Source organism: Muntiacus reevesi, chromosome 1 (assembly GCF_963930625.1).
Source record: "Muntiacus reevesi chromosome 1, mMunRee1.1, whole genome shotgun sequence".
Taxonomy (NCBI): Eukaryota; Metazoa; Chordata; class Mammalia; order Artiodactyla; family Cervidae; genus Muntiacus; species Muntiacus reevesi.
Window position 1 is genome coordinate 221,234,679 of NC_089249.1, and position 18,760 is coordinate 221,253,438.

The 18,760-nt window shown below is 54.7% G+C and overlaps 1 protein-coding gene across 1 annotated transcript in view; it reads right to left on the bottom strand.

Moving 5' to 3' along the window:
- SHC2 (SHC adaptor protein 2) overlaps positions 1–18,760 on the bottom strand; it is a 28,315-nt gene that overhangs the window by 1,346 nt on the left and 8,209 nt on the right. Inside the window, exons 2-12 of the mRNA XM_065935135.1 lie at positions 14,410–14,480; positions 12,980–13,040; positions 12,703–12,822; positions 10,685–10,738; positions 10,501–10,552; positions 10,291–10,417; positions 8,900–9,062; positions 8,256–8,313; positions 5,402–5,545; positions 3,561–3,871; positions 676–809 (exon numbers count right to left, since the gene is read on the bottom strand). Coding sequence (XP_065791207.1) covers positions 681–809; positions 3,561–3,871; positions 5,402–5,545; positions 8,256–8,313; positions 8,900–9,062; positions 10,291–10,417; positions 10,501–10,552; positions 10,685–10,738; positions 12,703–12,822; positions 12,980–13,040; positions 14,410–14,480 — 1,290 coding nt within the window. The 3' untranslated portion in view covers positions 676–680. The remainder of the gene's footprint in view (positions 1–675; positions 810–3,560; positions 3,872–5,401; positions 5,546–8,255; positions 8,314–8,899; positions 9,063–10,290; positions 10,418–10,500; positions 10,553–10,684; positions 10,739–12,702; positions 12,823–12,979; positions 13,041–14,409; positions 14,481–18,760) is intronic.

Below are 18,760 nucleotides of genomic sequence, written 5' to 3' on the forward strand. Positions count from 1 at the left end.
GCAGGAAGAGACTGTTGTCATGGGGACGGGAGAGCAGCCCAACCTGGCCCAGAAGGCCTCTCAGCCTTTGGGGAAATTCCACGGCCTGTTTCCCTCCATGAGCTGAGCCCCTAGCTCCCAGCTTCCTGCCCCCTTCCTCTGCTCCTGAGCCTGCCTCTGCCTCCTCCCACAGACTGCCCTGGTACCTCGACCCCTCTGCACCCCAGTTCAGCTGCCTCTTCCCAGCCTAGACAGGCCCGCATCTCACCCCAGACCCCCCACCAGATGCCCTAGAACCATGGGACCTGTCTGTCCCTCCCACACTCACGACGTCTGGAGGCTCCAGAACTGATGAGCCAGGTGGACCTTCCCACCCACCTGCCTTGCCTCGAATGCAAGCCCTGCTGGACCCAGCCCTACTGGGCCCACCTCCCAAGTGGCCAAACGCTGCCTCTCTAAGGGATTTTTACCACCAGTTAAACACAGAGTTACCATAACAAGTCAGGGAGTGAGTGCTGATGGGGACAGGGTTTCCTTTGGGGGTGATGGAGTGTTCTGGAATTAGATGGGGAAGGGGGCACAGTTGTGTGAGGAGACCCACTGAGTTGTGCCCTGTAAACGGGTGAAGTGTGCAGCATGTGTACCCGTGTCAATTTTTAAGATGCGAAAAATCTGGCACATTGGGGCCAGACGCACCTGGCTCAGGGCTCCCGCTTGACAACGCCTCGCAAGTGCAGCTCGCTCTCAGCGGCTACGATGGGCTGGCCATTCTGCAGGTGATAGTCGATCAGGTGGCTGATGCTCTCAAAGAGCACGTCCTTCGTCCGTACCTATGGGGCCAGAGGCCACAGCATCAGCACCACTTGTAGAGTCGGTCAGAGAGGCAAACTCTTGGGCCACCCTAGACCTGCTGACAGGGCACTGAGTTTCACAATGCCTCCTGTAGCTCATGCACAAGTCTGAAAACCACTGGGTCAAAGACTTCAGGCACAGAACTACATGTGGACACAGGCGCCAAAGCTCCAGCACCCAGGGGCCGTGGCTTCCTATAGTGGATTGAATGGTGCCCCTCACCAAAAAAAGATATGTCCACATCTTAACCCCTGAAACCTGTGAAAGGACCCTTATTCGGAAAAAGCCTCTACACAGATATGATTAAGATGAGTGCATCTTGAAGGATAAAGAAAATGTGGTACATATATACAAATGGAATACTATTCAATCGTGATAAAGAATGAAGTAGTGCCAATTGTGGAAACATGGATGAACCCAGAGATCATCACACTGAGTGGAGTGAGACAAATACCACATGATATCATTTATATGTGAAATCTAAAATAGGACACAAATGAGCTTATTTACAAAACAGAAACAGAGTTACGGATATAGAGAACAGACTGTGGTTGCCAAGGGGGATGAGGCTGGAGGAGGGATAGATTGGGAGTCTGGCATTAGCAGATGCAAACTATCACATACAGGGTGGATAAACAAGGTTCTACTGTAGACAGAGCACAGGCAACTGTACTCAATGTCCTAGGATAAACCATAATGGAAAAGAGTATTTTTTAAAATGTATATATGGAAACTTCCCTAGCTAAGAACCTGCCTGCCAATATGCAGGAGACATGGGTTCAATCCCTAGTCCAGGAACTAAGATTCCATATGCCACAGAACATCTAAGGCTGTGTCCCACAACTACTGAAGCCCAGACACCCTAGAGCCCATGCTCCACAACAAGAGAAGCCACGCAATGAGAAGCCTACTTGCCACAACTAGAGAGAGAGCCTGCACACCTACAATGAAGACCCAGTGCAGTGAAAAGGAAAGAAAAGAAATTCCTTTAAAAAAAAAATGGAAAAAAAAAATGTATATATGTGTATAACTGAGACACTTTTCTGGTCAACAGAAATTAACAGAACATTGTAAATCCACTATACTTCAGTTAAAAATTAATTTTAGAAAAAGAGTAAAAAAGGATGAGTTCACCTTGAATTACTCAGGTGACCTCAAATCCAGTGACCTGTGTCCTTATAAGGAAGGAAGTACTCAGGGCTGGTGCACTGGGATGACCCAGAGGGATGGGATGGGGAGGGAAGTGGGAGGGGGATTCAGGATGGGGAACACATGTAAATCCATGGCTGATTCATATCAATGTATGGCAAAAACCACTACAATATTGTAAAGTAATTAGCCTCCAGCTAATAAAAATAAATGAAAAAGAAAAGAAAAGAAGGACTGGGACAACACAGAGACACAGAGAGAAGCCCTGAGAAGCTGAAGGCCCTGGGGTGATGGGTCCACAAGCCAGAGAACAAGAACTTCCAGCAACGAGGAGAAGCTGGTGGGGGGGCCTGAACCAGATCCTCCCTCAGAGCCACAAAAGGAACCAGCCCAGCCAGCACCTGGATGTCAGAAGTCCCACCTCCAAAACTGGGACAGAACAAATCTCTGTGGTTTGAAGCTGCCCAGCTAGGGGTGGTCACTGGGAGGGCAGCCCTAGGAAACAAACACATCCCAGGAATCTTGTGGACACAGATCCAAAACTCAGAACCACCAAATCTAAACACCGCCTGGATCTTAGAATGCTAAGAAAATGCTGAGAAAATCTCAGCAGACCCGGATGCAACACAGACCCCCCTGGGAGGCTAATACCACTTCAGACAGGGGACAGAGCAATGAGCAGTGTGATTAGGTACGAGGGAGGAGGTGGAGAAGGGAACTGACAGAACAGGGGCCTGGAGCCATGGTCCCACCTGGGCCAGGCTGCATAGTAGCCACTGGAGTGTGCCCTTTTCAGGGCACGCACCCACAGCCCCCAGGGTGGTGTGGAGGATTCAGCTAGATGACATAAACTGTTGTTGTTCAGTCTCTAAGTAGTTTTGGACTGTTTGTGACCCCATGAACTGCAGCACTCCAGGGTTCCCTGTCCTTCACTATCTCCCAAAGCTTGCTCAAACTTATGTCCATTGAGTCGGTGATGCCATCCAACCATCTCATCCTCTATCATCCCTTCTCCTATTGTCCTCAATCTTTCCCAGCATCAGGATCTTTTCCAGTGAGTCAGCCTTGTATTTATCACTCAAAGGCATCACTGTTTGTAAGATGCATTAGGGATGACAGAATGTGGGGGGGGAGTACATCTTACAGTTGATGAAATACGGTACTTTGTAAGTCCTGAAAGGCCTTGAGATTGGAAAAGGTTCTCTAACCCCTCCAAATGCTTTATAGACTAGGAAATCCTTTGTGAAAGCTAAAAGTCCTCTAAAACTGGAAAATACTTTGTAATTCTGAAGTACGTGGTAAAGGGAAATAGGATCTGTAAACATAAAGGGCTCTGTAATCTGAAAAATGCTTTATTAAACCTAAAGGGTGCTTAGAATGTGGCCGCCCCGGATCTCAGACAGAGGAGACTAGGCCTGGGCCCTTCCCGCTGACCCGACGCCCCCGAAAGTCCCCTCCCCACCCCCACCACACGCAGCCTCCAGCCCTGCCCCACACCTGCCCCCTGCGGGTCTACCTCTGCAATCTCTCCCCCGCATCCTCAGCACCCGCACCCGCCCCGCCCCCCGCGCCCACCTTACCACGCCCTCAGGGTCCACCAGCAGCAGGTGCTTGGGCTGCCCCGCGTGCATGCCGGTGAGGACGTACTGCCCGGGGTTGGTGACACTGTCCCGCACGAGGAAGTCCCCATCCGCCCGAAGCAGTTTCTCCGCCGCCCGACGGCTCATCTGGCCATGGTACCAGGGCTCCTGACGCAGCTGCTCCTCCGTGGGGGCGATGGGGGCCCGGCGGGTCGGGGGACTGGGCCACTGATCCTCCACAGGAAGGGGGGCTGCCACCGAGCCGGCCGCCACAGAGCACTCATGCAGCCTCAGGGCATCCTCGAAGGGTCCTGCGGGCGGGGACAGTGTGGGCGTGAGGGGCCTGGGCTGCGGGGACCTGCTCCTTCACCCCTTACTGGTCCTATTAGTAACTCAATATATTCTCTTCAATTTTTTAAGCATACGCAAAAAATGAGCATTTCTTTTTTTTCCAATGTGCACACCTATTTCTTTTTTCTTGTCTTGTTACACTGGCTTCCTTCCCAATGTTTATTATGGCTCTCGTTTCATCATCTTGTTCTGACTGCACTGGCCAGGACCTCCACTACACAAGCCACCTCTTTGGTAGGCAACAGGCGTCCCTTTCTTTTCCAAACTCTAATGGAAAAGCTCCTGATGGTTTGCACAAGTTCCCTATGGCTCCCAGCAGGCACCAGTGTGGCCCTCCCTGAGACAGTACCACATAGCTCAGACACCCTGGAGTGCGCAGTGACAGCCCTGATCCCTGCCCTGGTGAGTCTTCGCTTGCTTTCCAACCCGCCTTTCTTCGCTTCTGGTTCCTTGGGAATCCCTCCTCCCTGACTTCTCGAGTGATCTGAGAGAGATTGACCCAGTCTCCAGCTCCTAAGACATGTGACCAGTCCTGACCAATCAGCATATGCCTCTCACACTCCTGGCCTAGTGATTGGCTGGGGGAGGTGAGACCATGACTCAAGGAGGGCAAATCTGTGGCAGCCCCAGGACTTCTAATGGGAGCCTGGCAACAAGCATCCCTTTTCGCACTAGGGTTGCTGAACCACCTGGCTGGGAGTCCAACTGAACGGCCTGCCTCAGGAGCTCACACCTAGGGCACCTCCTTTCCCATCTGAGACTTCTCTGAGGAGCCAGTGGGGCCACAGCAGGGGTTCATGTCACTGCCTAGCATGTCATCAGGCAGTGGGGGAGCCGGGCTTTGCAAACTTTGTGAAAGAAGGGATTTCCGGCTGGCTTGGGAGTTCCTCAAAGACCTCACCCGGGGAGGTGTGCTGGTAGTGGGAGACGACCCTGCCTGGGCCAGCACGGAGCCAACACGTCCAAGGTGCTCGTGAAAAAGGATGGCGTTTGATATTGTGGGAAAGAAGGAGAGTGTTCTGGACACAAACCTCCTCCATCCGATGGAGCCCTCCCTCAGGCTGGGGGAGGGGCTCCACCATCTGCTAGATGTCGATCAGGCCTCCCTCCTCAGACCAGGATTTCTGGCAACAAGCCAGAAGAGGCTTGAGCCTCCTCTCTCAGATCATGGATCACATGAAGAGGGAGCTTAAACTCACTGATCAGACTGGAGAGACCCAGAAACAGGGAGCTAGGCACTTCCACACTGCAGACTGAGTCCCATAGAGAAGAGCCACTGCATCCCCATCACATTCTTCCAGGATCCAAACTAGCCCCTCCCGTCAAACTGGGGACCCCCATGGAGAGGAATCTGGGTTACCCTCAGGAAAGCAGTAGGGTCCTAGGGAGGAGGGAGTCCCAAGGGAAGCATAGCACACAGCCCATCCCCCACCAGACCACAGGTTGCTCAGGCATGGCTCCACCCCACAGGCCTTCCTGTCCCCACTTACGCATGTCGAACAGATCCTTCTTGGGGCTATCCTCCGGCCGCAGGGGCTCAGGGCCGTCCAGACCCTGCGTGTTGACGTACAGATGGTCCTCGTAGTCTCGGGGGCCCCGGGGGTCCGCCTGCACGTAGCCATCCCCGGGCTGGGCTGGGATTGGGAAGTCAGAGGGGTGTGACTTCAGAGGAGCGCAGGGTCACGCGGGGAAGCCCTAGGGATGGGTCCAAGAGGGGCGCCCCTTCCACATCTGTGTCCCTCCAGGAAGCCCACCCTTTAGCGCAGCAAGGTCAAGAGTGAAAAACCCCATGAGAGCCCAGCTTTGGGGCTGTGAGAGGCGCGGAGGTCTACGGGAGCCCCCTACACACACATACACACACACCCAGGCCCCTAGTCTACCAGGCAGGAAGGTGGCCCAGGGACCAGAGCTTCCCAGTTTCAAGAGAAGGCAGAAACCCCGATGTTTATGTTAAATCTCCACATTTAAAAAGTAACAACAATAAGACTCTGCTCTCCCTGTAATTATGTTATCAAGTGAGGCACAGTCAGGTCATTCATTTGCTTGTGTTCTATTTTAGAGTTTCCTTTCTGTTCTTTCTAATTTTGTTTTGAATGTGTGAAGCATTTAAATGGTTCAAAAGCTGCAATTTCGTGAAACTGGTATCATTGGGTGAGTCTCTTCCGGGGTCCCTCAGAGCCCTGTGGGGATTCTACTGGGTCCTCCGCAGTTGGCCTCTGCCCAGCTTCAAGGCTTCACCCACCGTGTGTTATCAGACTGTTGGACTTGTGCTGACCTGATAGGTGAAAAATCGCATCCAGGGGGACTTTAATTTCCATTTCTCTTATTTTGAGCAAGGTTGAGCATCTTTTCCTAGGTTCCAAGGATATTTGTATATTTTTCCCTAGATCTATCCATCCATTTCTAAACATCTCCATTTTTAATCCTTGGCAGGGAAATGATGATCTTTTAGTATACTGTGGCCAAATTCAACCCAAGGGCCTGAAGCTACAATCTCTGCCTTGTACCAGTTACATCCTTAACCCTCATAGGCAACTGGGCTCACACACAGCTCCACCCTCTGTGGGCATGACAGGTGAGTAACCTCTCAGTGCTTCAGTCTCCTCCTCGGCTAAATGGGGAGAACAGGGGTAGCTTCTTCACAAGTAGAGGTGAAGACCAAAACGTCTGGCAGAAGTTATGATTCAATAAAATTGCTAACATCATTATAGCCCTGGGTGGTTGATGGGGGCAAAGGGGCTTTGGCCCAGCCTTCCCAGTCTGCACAGAGAAGGTGCAGATTCTCCCAGCTTTGTACAGTCATGGTGGGATGGGAAAGAAGAAATCTCAGTTGCAGGGGTCCAGAGAATGAAAATCCCTGGGCATTGGAGTTGGGGCACTGATGTATTGGTAGGAGTTCTTGGTCAGAGACTTGGGAAAACTATGATATGAAACAATAACTTCATGTGCAAAAGCTAAGGGGGTAGGAAATGTTAATGAGCTTGGGGAGTCAGGTGTGAGCAGCCCGTGTCCCAGAGAAATAGCTGACCAGGGCCAGATGATGGCTGGGCATCTACTTGGCACCCAATGCCACATGTGTTCTTTAACCACAGGTGCTGGGAGCAGTAGGGTTCTGATGCTCATCAGTGAAATGCCCAGATTGTTTGGGAAAATCTTTTTTTAAAAAAAAGCCCAACACAGATGTCAGCACGGCTGTAAGGAAACAGGCAGCCACGGCAGGGCTGGTGGGCAAACAAACTGCCCAACCACGTCAGGGAGCCATCTGGCAGCTTCCCCTACTGTGATGAAGGTGTGCATGCTATCTACAGCTCAGCATCTGTGGGAGGGACACATGAGGGGGGCCAAGGAGGCATCTGCCGCTGATCAAGAGGGGGCCACGTGGACAAGCAACTGCAGGGACAGGGGACTGGCATGTGGCCATTCATCAGAAGATCCCACTGAAGCAGCCAGAGCCCCTGAGAGACTGTGGGTACTCACAGCCTGTCCTCATTTCTTTGCGGTGGGGGGGGGGGGGGGTGGTCCATTCACATAAGGGCTGAAAGGAGACACACAGGTGCCAGAGGGTAAGCTCAAGACCTCAGAGCTGGGGGCTAAGAGGATTTTAGCCTCCTCTGTCTTTTTAAATGCTGTATAACACAATAAAATGCTCACGGGCTGAAAACAACCATTTTGTTAAAACCCCATGGTACCTGGGGGGCAGCTCTGTGATTTCCATCACATGGATCAGCGGCTGCTGTCCTGGGCACAGACTCTACTGAGACCCTGAACACAGCTGAGTGGTGGACAACTGGGGGCCACTGCTGTCCTGGCAGAGCCCTAGAAAGTGCCCAAATGTCTGTGGGTGAGGGGGGCCCTTCACATGGTGGCGACTACACTGTGGTGAAAAAGGGGGGGGCTGCCTAGCACTGGGGCAGGGGTGAGTTCAAGATGGGCTTTTACCTGGGAAAGCCAGGTGAAGGGATGGAGAGCACACTACTGTCAAAAACTGAGAAAGTGACGTATGTCTGAACTGACTTGAACGTGCATGAAAATTCTAGAAAAACCAGGGAAACTACTACCAGTGGTTACCTGATCAGGGAGGTGGATAAAGCAAATGGGGGTAGGGGACTGACTTTTCGGTGGATGCCTTTTCACATCCTGGTGCTTTGAACCACTAACTGCAGTGTCTCTGTCCAACATGCAAGGAAACTGGTCACACAGACAAAAAGCAGATGCTGTCAAATCTCTAAGAGCCCAGGGAGTGATACGATCTCACCAGCCAGACTGGAGTGACCCAAAGAGGGGAAGCGATGTGAGGGATGGTGGGGACTCAGGCACACCAGAGCAGAGTGTGCTGGATGGTACCTGAGGGGCCCACGTCCCACTGCAGGCCGCGGGCATCTCTTCGAGCAGGAGAGGCTCCCTGAAAAAGAGAGCAAGGGGTCCTCCTGCAGTGTGCAGGCCCAGACCCCCAATCGCCCACCCCAACCCTCCTGTAAGTCAGATTCCAAGCTCAGCTCTGTACCCATCCCTCCCTCCTAGGCCTCAATCTACCCACAAGCCTCCACCTGCCTCTGCTGTAGCCGCATCCCCCAGCCCCACTTGGAAGGTCTGCCCCCAACACATGCTGTTCCTTACACCTGGAGGCCCTTCCCTGCACTGCTCTCCGGGGCAACTCCTATTGACCCATCAGGGTCCAGCCCAAGTTCTGCCCTCGGGCACATCCTCCCAACAGGGACGGTCAGTCCCCCATGGACATTCTGGTCACCTTCCTCAGAAGCCCTGATTCAGTCACAGCTGTGGTCATCGTATCAGTATCTGAGATGGGAACCCTGTCTGCTATTTCCAGAGAGGGCTCAGCAGCCTGGACAGTTTAGGGAGGAAAGAGCAGGGGGAAGGAGAGACCCTCCTCTAGGATCACGGAGGCGGGGAGCAGAAGGAAGAGCTAGGGGTTGAGCCCCAAGACTCAGCCCTTGGGCCCCCCTCCCCAGAGGTGTGCTGAGGCTGACCTGGCCAAGGGTGCCGAGGACCCCCAGGGCACAGGGTTGTGTGAGGGCGAGCCTGGAGTCCACCAGCCCGCCCGGGGGCGGCTCCTTCCCCGGGAGGCTGTTGTAGTAGTTGTGCTCCGCCTCCTCTTCGTCCCCCCAGGCCGAGTCCTCCATCCCGGTCAGCCTGCAGACACATAGCCAGCGGGAGCACGGGCCCCAGCACAAGTTGTGGGGGGACAGATGGCGCCGAGGTCCCCAGACCGAGTTGTGCACCACGGCGGACAAGCCTGGCCCAGGGACCCTGACCCCTCCTGTATCCGCTGGGTGGGCAGTAGTGCCAGGAGCCATTGCTGATGGAGGAAGTGGGCATTCCTTTCTGTCCACCGACAGGGGCTCTACACACGTCTCAACAGTTTGGCTAAACTGAGAGGGGCCTCCACCCATCCCAGCCACCTCAGCCCCACCGCACGGCCAGGGCATGACACCAGGCTTGCACCCTGAACCCAGAAACCTTGGTGGCAACACCATCAGCGTTTAAAATGCCCTCACTCTCTGGCCATGAATGGCGCCTTCGAGATGTGTGCTAAGATGCTTATCCAGGCAAGTTGGCTCCTAAGAGCAAAATGGGGGAAACCACAGCCTGCCCCTCAGTCAGGGGCGGACAGCAGGTCTCAGGGGGGCTCCCAGAGGAGAGCTCTGCAGCCAAGGGAGGGGAGGGGGTTGAGGTGGCTCCAGGTAAAAACCAGCACTCATTCATGTACTAGGGGCGCATGATCCCGTGTAAAAGCCAAGGGGCAAGCTCAGCTGTACACTGTTGGTTCCCATCTGTGCATATGGGACTCTGTTAACATGTCCATTCATTCACTCGCTACTCTAACCAGTTCCCATCTGTTCAGATATTTAAATAGCCTATCACAAGCCACTGCCTGAATTTGCCAGCCAGGAGCTCAGGATGGCTTCTACTCTGTTAAGCCACAGAACTGTCAGATGGTTAAGAGAACATCAGAAGAACTGCATCTGACACGTGAAAGTCAGATGGAATTCAGATGTTTGTGTCCATAAATAAAGATTGGCTGGCAGGCGGCCCACCGACTGCTCACACGTCCTTCTTGGCTGCCTTCCCGCTACCACGGCAGAGGCAGGCAGGCAGTCTGGCCCTTTGCAGAAGTGCCAGCCGCCCCCATGCAGACTAAGGATGACAGCATGATGGTCACTGCCTACTGATCGACTCCCTGAGTCCTCGCCTCTGCTAGGACTGGAGATGTTGTTATCCTAGGATCCTCATGGTTGAGCAGTGGGCCATGGAGGTGGGGGGCACAGAGCAGGGAGGGGGCAAGGATCCAACCCCAGGGAAGGGGAGGGGCAGGGCCAGCAGGGTACTGAGGAATGGGGATAGAGGGTCAGGCCAGTACCTTTCCGGGGGGACGACGACCCTGGGGGGGCTGTGCAGGTACTGTTTGAAGCGCAGCTCAAAGGCTTGGCCCACGGTGCTGATGACGCTCTGGGCAAGGCCCTCGCAGCACTCCAGGATGTGACAGGCTGGGGGTCGTCAGGCAGCATCAGCGGGGTCTCGACTGGCTGCGGATCCAGCCCACGGCCCCACCCGCCCCCACTGGCCTCACCTCTCTGGTTGATGGGGTCCTTGGCCACGTAGGCCACATAATCCGCCATATCCTGGGGAGAGAGGGCAGCGGACACAGGAGTCCCAGCAACGTGGGGGTGGGGCTGATGGGCACAGGCAGGGCATCTCAGGGCTTTTGGGGACAGAGGGGCTGGAAGTCCACCCCCAGCCATCTGGGGTCTTACCGTGTCACCACCGGACGCAAAGGAGATGGACTGCATGTGGTGATTGGCGATGATCTGGCCAGAGAGAGACCGCCAATCATGGGGCTGCCATTTCAGTTGGGGGAGGAGAGAGGGGCTTGGGCCAGTCACTAGACCAAGGCCACAGTGGGGACCAGAAGGACAAGGGCGTGGAAGTGGAGATGTCCCCTCGACGGAATGCCAGGATGACCAAAAGCCCCGCTGGATGGGGAGCCCTGAAGCCAGGGCAGGATGCAGAGACCTACAGTCACACACCCAAATACACAGGAAGACAAACCTGCCCCAACTGGTGGACATGTGCACACATGGGCACAGACATCCAATACAGATACACACAAAGGTACATGGGCTAAAAGCCTCACACAAACCACATCCTGCACGCGCGCACACACACACACACACCCCTTCGTTTACAGACACACACACACACAAATTCCCCACTCCAGCTGTTCAGAGACACCACCACTCACACACTCACAAATTTCCCACTCCAGCTGTTCAGAGACACCACCACTCACACACTCACACACACTCCAGCCCACCTTCACACCTTGATGCATCACACATTGGCCCTCACACCCTCCCACACAGACACCCAGGCACAGCACATGCACACCCAGACACTCACCACTCTCACATTCAGACACGTGCCCCAAGTCACAGTGAAGGTACTGAGGAGACAAAAGCAGGACCCACTGGAGGCTCCTGACTCTGCACTGTCAACCCAGGCAGCCTCACCTGTGGGCTCACTTACATCCATTTGCTTATCTGCAACTTCATTTGCAACATCTGCTAATCGGTGTGCTCATTTGCATGAGTGTGCCTATATGCTTAATTGTATGTTTGTTTGTGTCGATGTGCTCACTTGCATGCTCAATAGCATCTATTCACCACCACCCACTGCTGCCCTAAGAGGTCATATCCCTCCAAGACCCAGTAAGCACCAGAGACACCCAAGCAGGGCTCTCTCAGGGTCCCCCATGGTTCACTCAGCCTGTCACCCCTCGGGGATACTCAGGGCTCCCCCTAACCAACCCCTGCCGAGGGAGGCCCCACTGGCGTCCTGCTCAGAGTTAGCCCAGTGTGTTCCAGATAGAGTCCCTGCAGAGGTGGACAGGGAGGTGAACGTGCTGGCAGCTCCCCGCCCCACAGCTTCCTCCCCAGGGGCAGTCTGAGCCCCCTCCCTGGGGCCCTGGCTTCAGCTCACCTCCTCCATGCTTCCCACGCTCACACCAGACCACAAACCACAGCCCCAAACTTCTGATGAGGATAGCAGTGCTGTCTGGAAAAATCCCAGTTCCTCACCAAGATCCTTGCTAACCTCTCCAGCTCTATCTCATCAGGTGACCTCTGCTCAATGTCCTCTCACCTCCCCACTCAGCGCCAGCATCACCACCTCCAAGAGGCCCTCCGTGATGCCCCTGCTAGGTCACAGTGCTCACAACCTATGCCTGGCCTCACAATCCTCCTCAGAATTCATAGTTATTCCCTCCTTTCTGCAATTTTATTTTGGTTGTTTGTTTCCACCAGAAGATTCCAAGCCTCGGTCTCGCCTCCTCAGCAATGCAGACAATGGGGACGAGACCTTCTTTGGGAGGCCGTCCTCGGAGCTGTGGAGTGAGGAGCAGCGCCCCTGGCCCCGCCCACTCGTCGCCCCGGTGTGACAACTGTGGGGCGACGTGAGGGCAGCGGCCCGTGGCCCAGGGCGGGGCCTCAGCACGTGTCCAGGTGAGCAGTTTACCCGCACTTGCAAGTCGAGTGGGCCGCGCCCACCTTCCCTCCGGGCTTCACCTGGGTGAATCCACAGACCCTCAGCCAGGCCCCACTTGGGGCTGGCTGGGCCTGAGGGCGGGGCTGGAGGAGGCTGAGGGCGGGGCTGGAGGAGGTCGAGGGCGGGGCTGGAGAAGGCCGAGGGCGGGGCTGGAGGAGGCCGAGGGCGGGGCTGGAGGAGGCTGAGGGCGGGGCTGGAGGAGACCGAGGGCGGGGCGGGCGGCGCTCACCTGGCGCGTGGCGGGCACCGAGAGGTTGAGGCCGTCTATGGAGATGCTGACCGCAATGCTCATGCCCGCGAAGCGCATGTTGCTCTTGCCCAAGATTGAGGCCAGGGCCTTGTTGGGGGCCTGAGGGGGGGGAGGGGGCAGACGGCACGGGGGTTGAAGGGGGCAGCATGGGTTTCAAGAAGGTGGGACCATAGTGGAACTCCAGCTGGGGCAGGTCCTGGGATGGCCAGGCGTCTCCCCCCTGCTTCCACCCGGGGACTACAGGCCCCTCACCCACCTTCTTCTTCCAGGAGCCCCGGACGCCAGGCACCGCCTCATGGAGCCGGTTGATGGCTTCCCTGTGTAGGCGGAGGGGGAGGGGGCTTAGAGAGCTTGGAGAAGAGGGGGCAGGAGCTCATAGAAGGGTAAACTCAGAGAAGGCAATGGGCTGAGGAAGGGGTGCGGTGCATCCTGAGTGGGGAGGGGCTCAGAGGACAGAGGGATGCTGGCGCAACTGGTGGCCTAGAAGGGGACTCCCAGGCTCCCAGACGCCCACCCCATGTGCCTGGCAGGTGCCCTTGCCCTCAGCTCTCCCCCTCCTGCCCTTTCTTTCTCAGAGACCAGCGGACCCCTGAGTCACAGCCCACTTGAAGGCACTGGGATCAGATTTTGGGATGCTGGCACAAACCTTGAGCCTGGACCCCAAGTTCTGTGTGACCACAGGCTGACCAAGATTCCCACCTGAGGCATGAAAGGATGCCCTCTGCTCTGGGCCCCCCAAGACAGGGGCTGAAACTGACCTCCCAAACCGAATGGGAGAGACTTTGTGAAATGGCTCATCCCTGGGGAGGGACTGGAATTTTACAGAATCCTGAAGGTCGGGCAGACACACAACAAGTTCTTAACAACATCGGTGCTGTGAGGGGAAAGCAAGCCCTCAGCCTGACAGGTGGGAAGGTCAAATAGAGCAGTAGCTCCTCAAAATGGGTAAGGCAATCCCATCCCCAGGTGCACCCTCAGGAGAACTAAAAACACAGGTGCACACAAAACCTGCATACATGGCCACAGAGCACAACTCACAACAGCCCAAAAGGTAGAAACCATCCAAACGCCCATCAGTTGAAGATGGATAAACAATCCATGGTCCCTCCTACACATGGAAGCATCATGCAGCCCTGGAAAGGAGAGAAGCCCCAACACTCCCTACCACATGGATGGATCCTGAGAACAAGATGCTCAGTAAGAGAAGCAGACACAGAAGGACACACAATGTGTGATACCATCAATGGGAAAGATCCAGAACAGGCAAGTCCACACACAGAGAGGGTGGGTTCCTGGTTGTCAGGGGTTGGGGGAGGGGTTTGGGGATGGCTGCTCATAGGAGCAGGGTTTCCTTTTGGGGTGATGGAATGTTCTGGAATTAGACCATGGTCATGGTTGTACAGGGCTTCCAAGGTGGCACCAGTGGTAAAGCAATGACACTAGTGGCACTACCAATGCAGGAGACGCAAGAGACCTGAGTTCAATCCTTGGGTCGGGAAGACCCCCTGGAGGAGGGCATGGCAACCCATTCCAGTATCCTTGCCTGGAGGATCAGGTGGACAGAGGAGCCTGGCATAGGGTCTCAAAGAGTCAGACATGACTGAACGACCGAGCATATAGTACACAGCACCACCGCCTCCACTCCCAGCTATGAGTGGCACCTGACCCTGCCCCAACCAGCCTCACCTGGTGACCTGGGTGCGTGTGCTGAAGTCCAGGGAGCGCATGGAACGGAGCACCTCAATGCAGCCCATGTACTGAGGGGAGAGAGCACAGGTCAGCACCAGTCCCGCAGAACCCAGCTGGGGGCCACCATGGACCCAAGCCCCCTTCATCGAGCCCCCCCGATGGCCTCCACTCCTGCCACCTGGGGCTGGGGGCCCACTGTGGACCCAAGACCCCCTCCAGTGAGCCCACAGCCCTCCCCTCCGGCCACCCGGCTATAGCCCCCGCCCCCATCCTTAGGACCACGTCCAACCTGGCCACCGCAGGTCCTTTGCACCTGCCACCCCCATAGCATCTGTCTATCTATTTGCAGTCTGACTCCTTCCCCAGCTCCAGGCTCCTGGTTGCCTCCTCAGAGCCACCTTCTTGACTGTGAGTTGTTTCCTGAAAGCTGGTAGATTCCTTCAACTCAGTCTCTCCTGCTCATTCTCTTTCTGCTCCACTAGAATGCCAACCCAGGAGGACCATGTGGGGGTAACCCTGCTTACTTCTGCATCCCAGGGCCCAGGGCAGGGCCTGTGAGCAGAGGGTGGGTGGAAGTTATCTGGCCCTTTGCAGGGGGGAATGCTGACTCCTGCCTGAACCACTCTTTCCATGGAAGAGAACTCAGAATCTGCAAGAGATGTTGCTCAGGGGGAGCTGAGGCAGGGGTACCAGAGATGAGGGCCACTAGCGCCCCCAACATGGTGTCTGCGCTGCAGGAGGGACCTGGGCTAGCCACATGCAGCAACTATCGTGTGAGCACGTGGATGGGAAATGTCCAGGACGGGCAGGCCCACAGGGACAAAGAGTGGGTTCCTGGTTGTCAGGGGTTGGGGAGGGAAGGGGTAGGATCACTGATAATGGGGACGGACTTTCTTTGGGGTGATGGAATGTTCCAGAACAGATAGAGGTGGTGATTGTACAACCTTGTGAAGGTACTAAATAGCACTGAACTGTGCTCTAAAATGACTCATGGTTAATTTAATTACGTGATTGTACCTCAACTTTAAAAAAAAAAAAAGATTCACACACACACATTTTGACCTTGAAACTCCATTTCTAGGACTTTATCTCACAGAAGCACCAGCCCCTGGGCTCCAGATGTGGGTACAAGCAGTTGTGTGGGGGCACACATTCCACCCATTTCCCCAGGGCTCCAGTGGGCTGGTATTGGCCCCAGTTACTCTTGACTCTGCAGCCCAGTGCAGGGTGGCCAGAGTGCCCACCGACTCGCTTTGCCCCTCCTGGGCTGGTCCCAGGGTGCCAGCCACCTGTCTGGTCCTGACACCTGATGCTGTTCTGAAGTCCCACCAGCCCCAGCCTGCCCCTTCCTTCCTGTGGGAGCTACAACACTGAAGGAGTGAGTAAGGAGTTTCAGACACCCCAAAACTTGACACATTTAGGGTTGCAAGGTCCAACCCAGGAGGCCAAGATTGGCATTTCCAACAAACAACGAATATTTTCTTAGTGTAATATGTCCCAAATAATGCATGAGATGTGCTTAGGCCATTATCCATGCTTATGAGAACCTTACATTTAACCGGGCAGCCTGCATTTTTGCTCAACTAAACAAACCATGGTGCTGGGAATGGAAGAGCTTGAAGTTGTAAAAGGAAACAAAATTTTAACATATTTATATGCAAATATCTCTACAATATGGCATCAAGTGACAGGAGCAATGTGGCAATTAGAGCTCAGAGAGTGCCTTTTGTGTGGACAAGGGGGCCAGGAAAGAGCGCACAAGTGTAAAAACAGCCACCAGCTCCTCCCCTCCCCCATTCAGGTCCTGGGCTGGCCTAGATGGAAGCAGAGGCTGGAAAGGCACCTGTCGCTTGCTCCCTCACTGCTTCTGGGGTCCCGCAACCCTGCCAGGCTGGCCTGCCTGATGACGAGACAAGGTGGCCTACCCCATCTCCCCAGCTGACATGGAGCCTGTCACCACATGAATGAGAAGACCCTCCAACAGGGCACGCATCTGAGGGGGTGTCAGTCCAGCAGGGCCCCAGGGTGAGGGATCTAACCACCATCCCCCAACTAGTGTGCAGCCCACCCTGGCTCTGCAGCTGAAATGTGACTGAAATCCTCATGCCCCAGCCCCTCCCTGGATGAAGTGGGGACACAACTCACTTGTGCAGGAGAGGAGATGGGCTAGGGGTCCCATCCCAGAGGATGGAGAGCAGACCACAAGGGCACGGAAGGTGAGGAGGAGGCTAAGGGAGCGCCAGGCAGTGATGACACTGGTAAGTCACTTGTCACATGCAGGCCTGATCCGAGCTCACTTCACCTGAACCCCCATGATACAGTGACAAACCACCCCCAGGAGACAGAGCCCCAAGGACACAAGGCAACTTGCTCAGAGTCACTACTTGTAGGCTGCAAGGGCAGAATCTGAACCCACATTCTGGACTCCAGGATCACCTGCAGTGTCACCCAGAGTGTCACCCAGAGTGTCGCACAGAGTGTCACCAACCATGCAAGCAGTGTTGTTGTTCAGTCAGTAAGTTGTGTCTGACTCTTTGCAGCCCCATGGACTGCAGCACGCCAGGCTTCCCTATCCTTTACCATCTCCCAGAGTTTGCTCAAACTCATGTCCATCCAGTTGGTGATGCCATCCAACCATCTCATCCTCTGTCATCCCCTTTTCCTCCTGCCTTCAATCTTTCCCAGCATCAGGGTCTTTTCCAATGAGCTGGCTGTTTGCATCACGAGGCCAAGGTATTGGAGCTTCAGCATCAGCCCTTCCAATGAATATTGAGGGTTGATTTCCTTTAGGATGGACTGGTTTGATCTCCTTGCTGTCCAAAGACACAACTGATGCTTTTGAATTATGGTGCTGAGAGGAAGTGGTGAGACTGTAGCAAACTACACACTTGGGGCCAGGCCTCCCTGGAATCCAGGGCTTTTGCCTGAAATGCCCCAATTTGTAAATGATGACAAGAAATTTTTATTCTTAGTACTTCCCTGGTGGTCCAGTGAGTAAGAATATGCCTGCCAGTGCAGAAGATGCAGGTTCCATCCCTGGTCCGGGAAGACCCCACATGACAGGCAGTGACTAAGCCAGAGCGCCACAACTACTGAGCCCGCACTCTAGAGCCCATGCTCTGCAACGAGAGAAGCCACTGCAGTGAGAAGCCTGCGGACCGCAACTAGAAAGTAGCCTCCTCTCACTGCAACTAGAGAAAGCCCATGTGCAGCAACAAAGACCCGGCACAGCCATAAATAGTTTTAAGTTTTAAAGAACTTTTTAAAATTTTCTTCTTTATCTCTTTTTAAAGAAATTCTTATTTTTAAATAGAAGAGAGAAAAAGAAGGCTGAGGTCAAATTCAGCCTTGAGGCTGCCAGGTAGCATGACCTCTGATCCAGAATCCTACACTCGCGGGAGACCAGCTGTGGAATACGGACAATAACCCACAGGAGGGCTTGCCCACGTCCCCACCCCCAGAACCTGTGAGCAAAGCCTTAGTGGAACAGGGTCTCTGCAGATACAGCCAGGGACGTCAAGATGAGACAGTCCTGGATTCAGGACGGGTCCTTAACCCAGTGACCGACGTCCTTACAGGAGAATGGTGGCGGGGGCCGGGGGGGCGGGTCCTGAGACACAGATGCGGGGGGATAGGGCTGGGCTGGGGCCTGCAGCCCCCAGAAACTTGGAGAAAGGTTCTGCTCAGAGCCCCAGAAGGAACCAGCTCACCAGCACCTTGACTTTGGACCTCCAGAACCAGGAGAGAAAACATTCCTGTGGTTTTCATTGCCCAGTTTGTGGTCATTTGTTACAGTCGCCCCAGGAGGCCGACAGAGAAGGTCTGGAGAGGGACCAACCTTCCCCTCTGCAAATGTAGAAATGGAGAGCACCCACAGCCCACCCAAGGATGTAAGAAGAGAAATCAAGTTAAAGTGGGGAAACTTGAGGCCCAGAGAGGGGAAGGGACCTAAGCAAGCTCACACAACAAAGCAGGGCAGACACAGTCCAAGCACCCAGCTTGCCACTCTGCCCAAAGGACCCTCCATGGCTCATGGTGCCATAGGCCCCACACGATTATTACTCAGTGTCTTCCTTCTAAATAAACTCCATTTGTAAGCAGAACTGAGTTTATTTCTAAAGGCCACTGTAGGAAACCACACCAAAGTCTATACACCGGTGAAGGGATAAATAAAATGTCACCTCTCAACAGACTGGAATATTACTCAGCCCTGAAAAGGAGAGACACTCGCTGACACCCTGACACTCACTACCACGTGGATGGACCCTGAGAGCATGGTGCTGAGTGAGGGAAGCAGACACAGAAGGACACACAGGGTGTGATTCTGCTGATGAGAAACGTCCAGAAC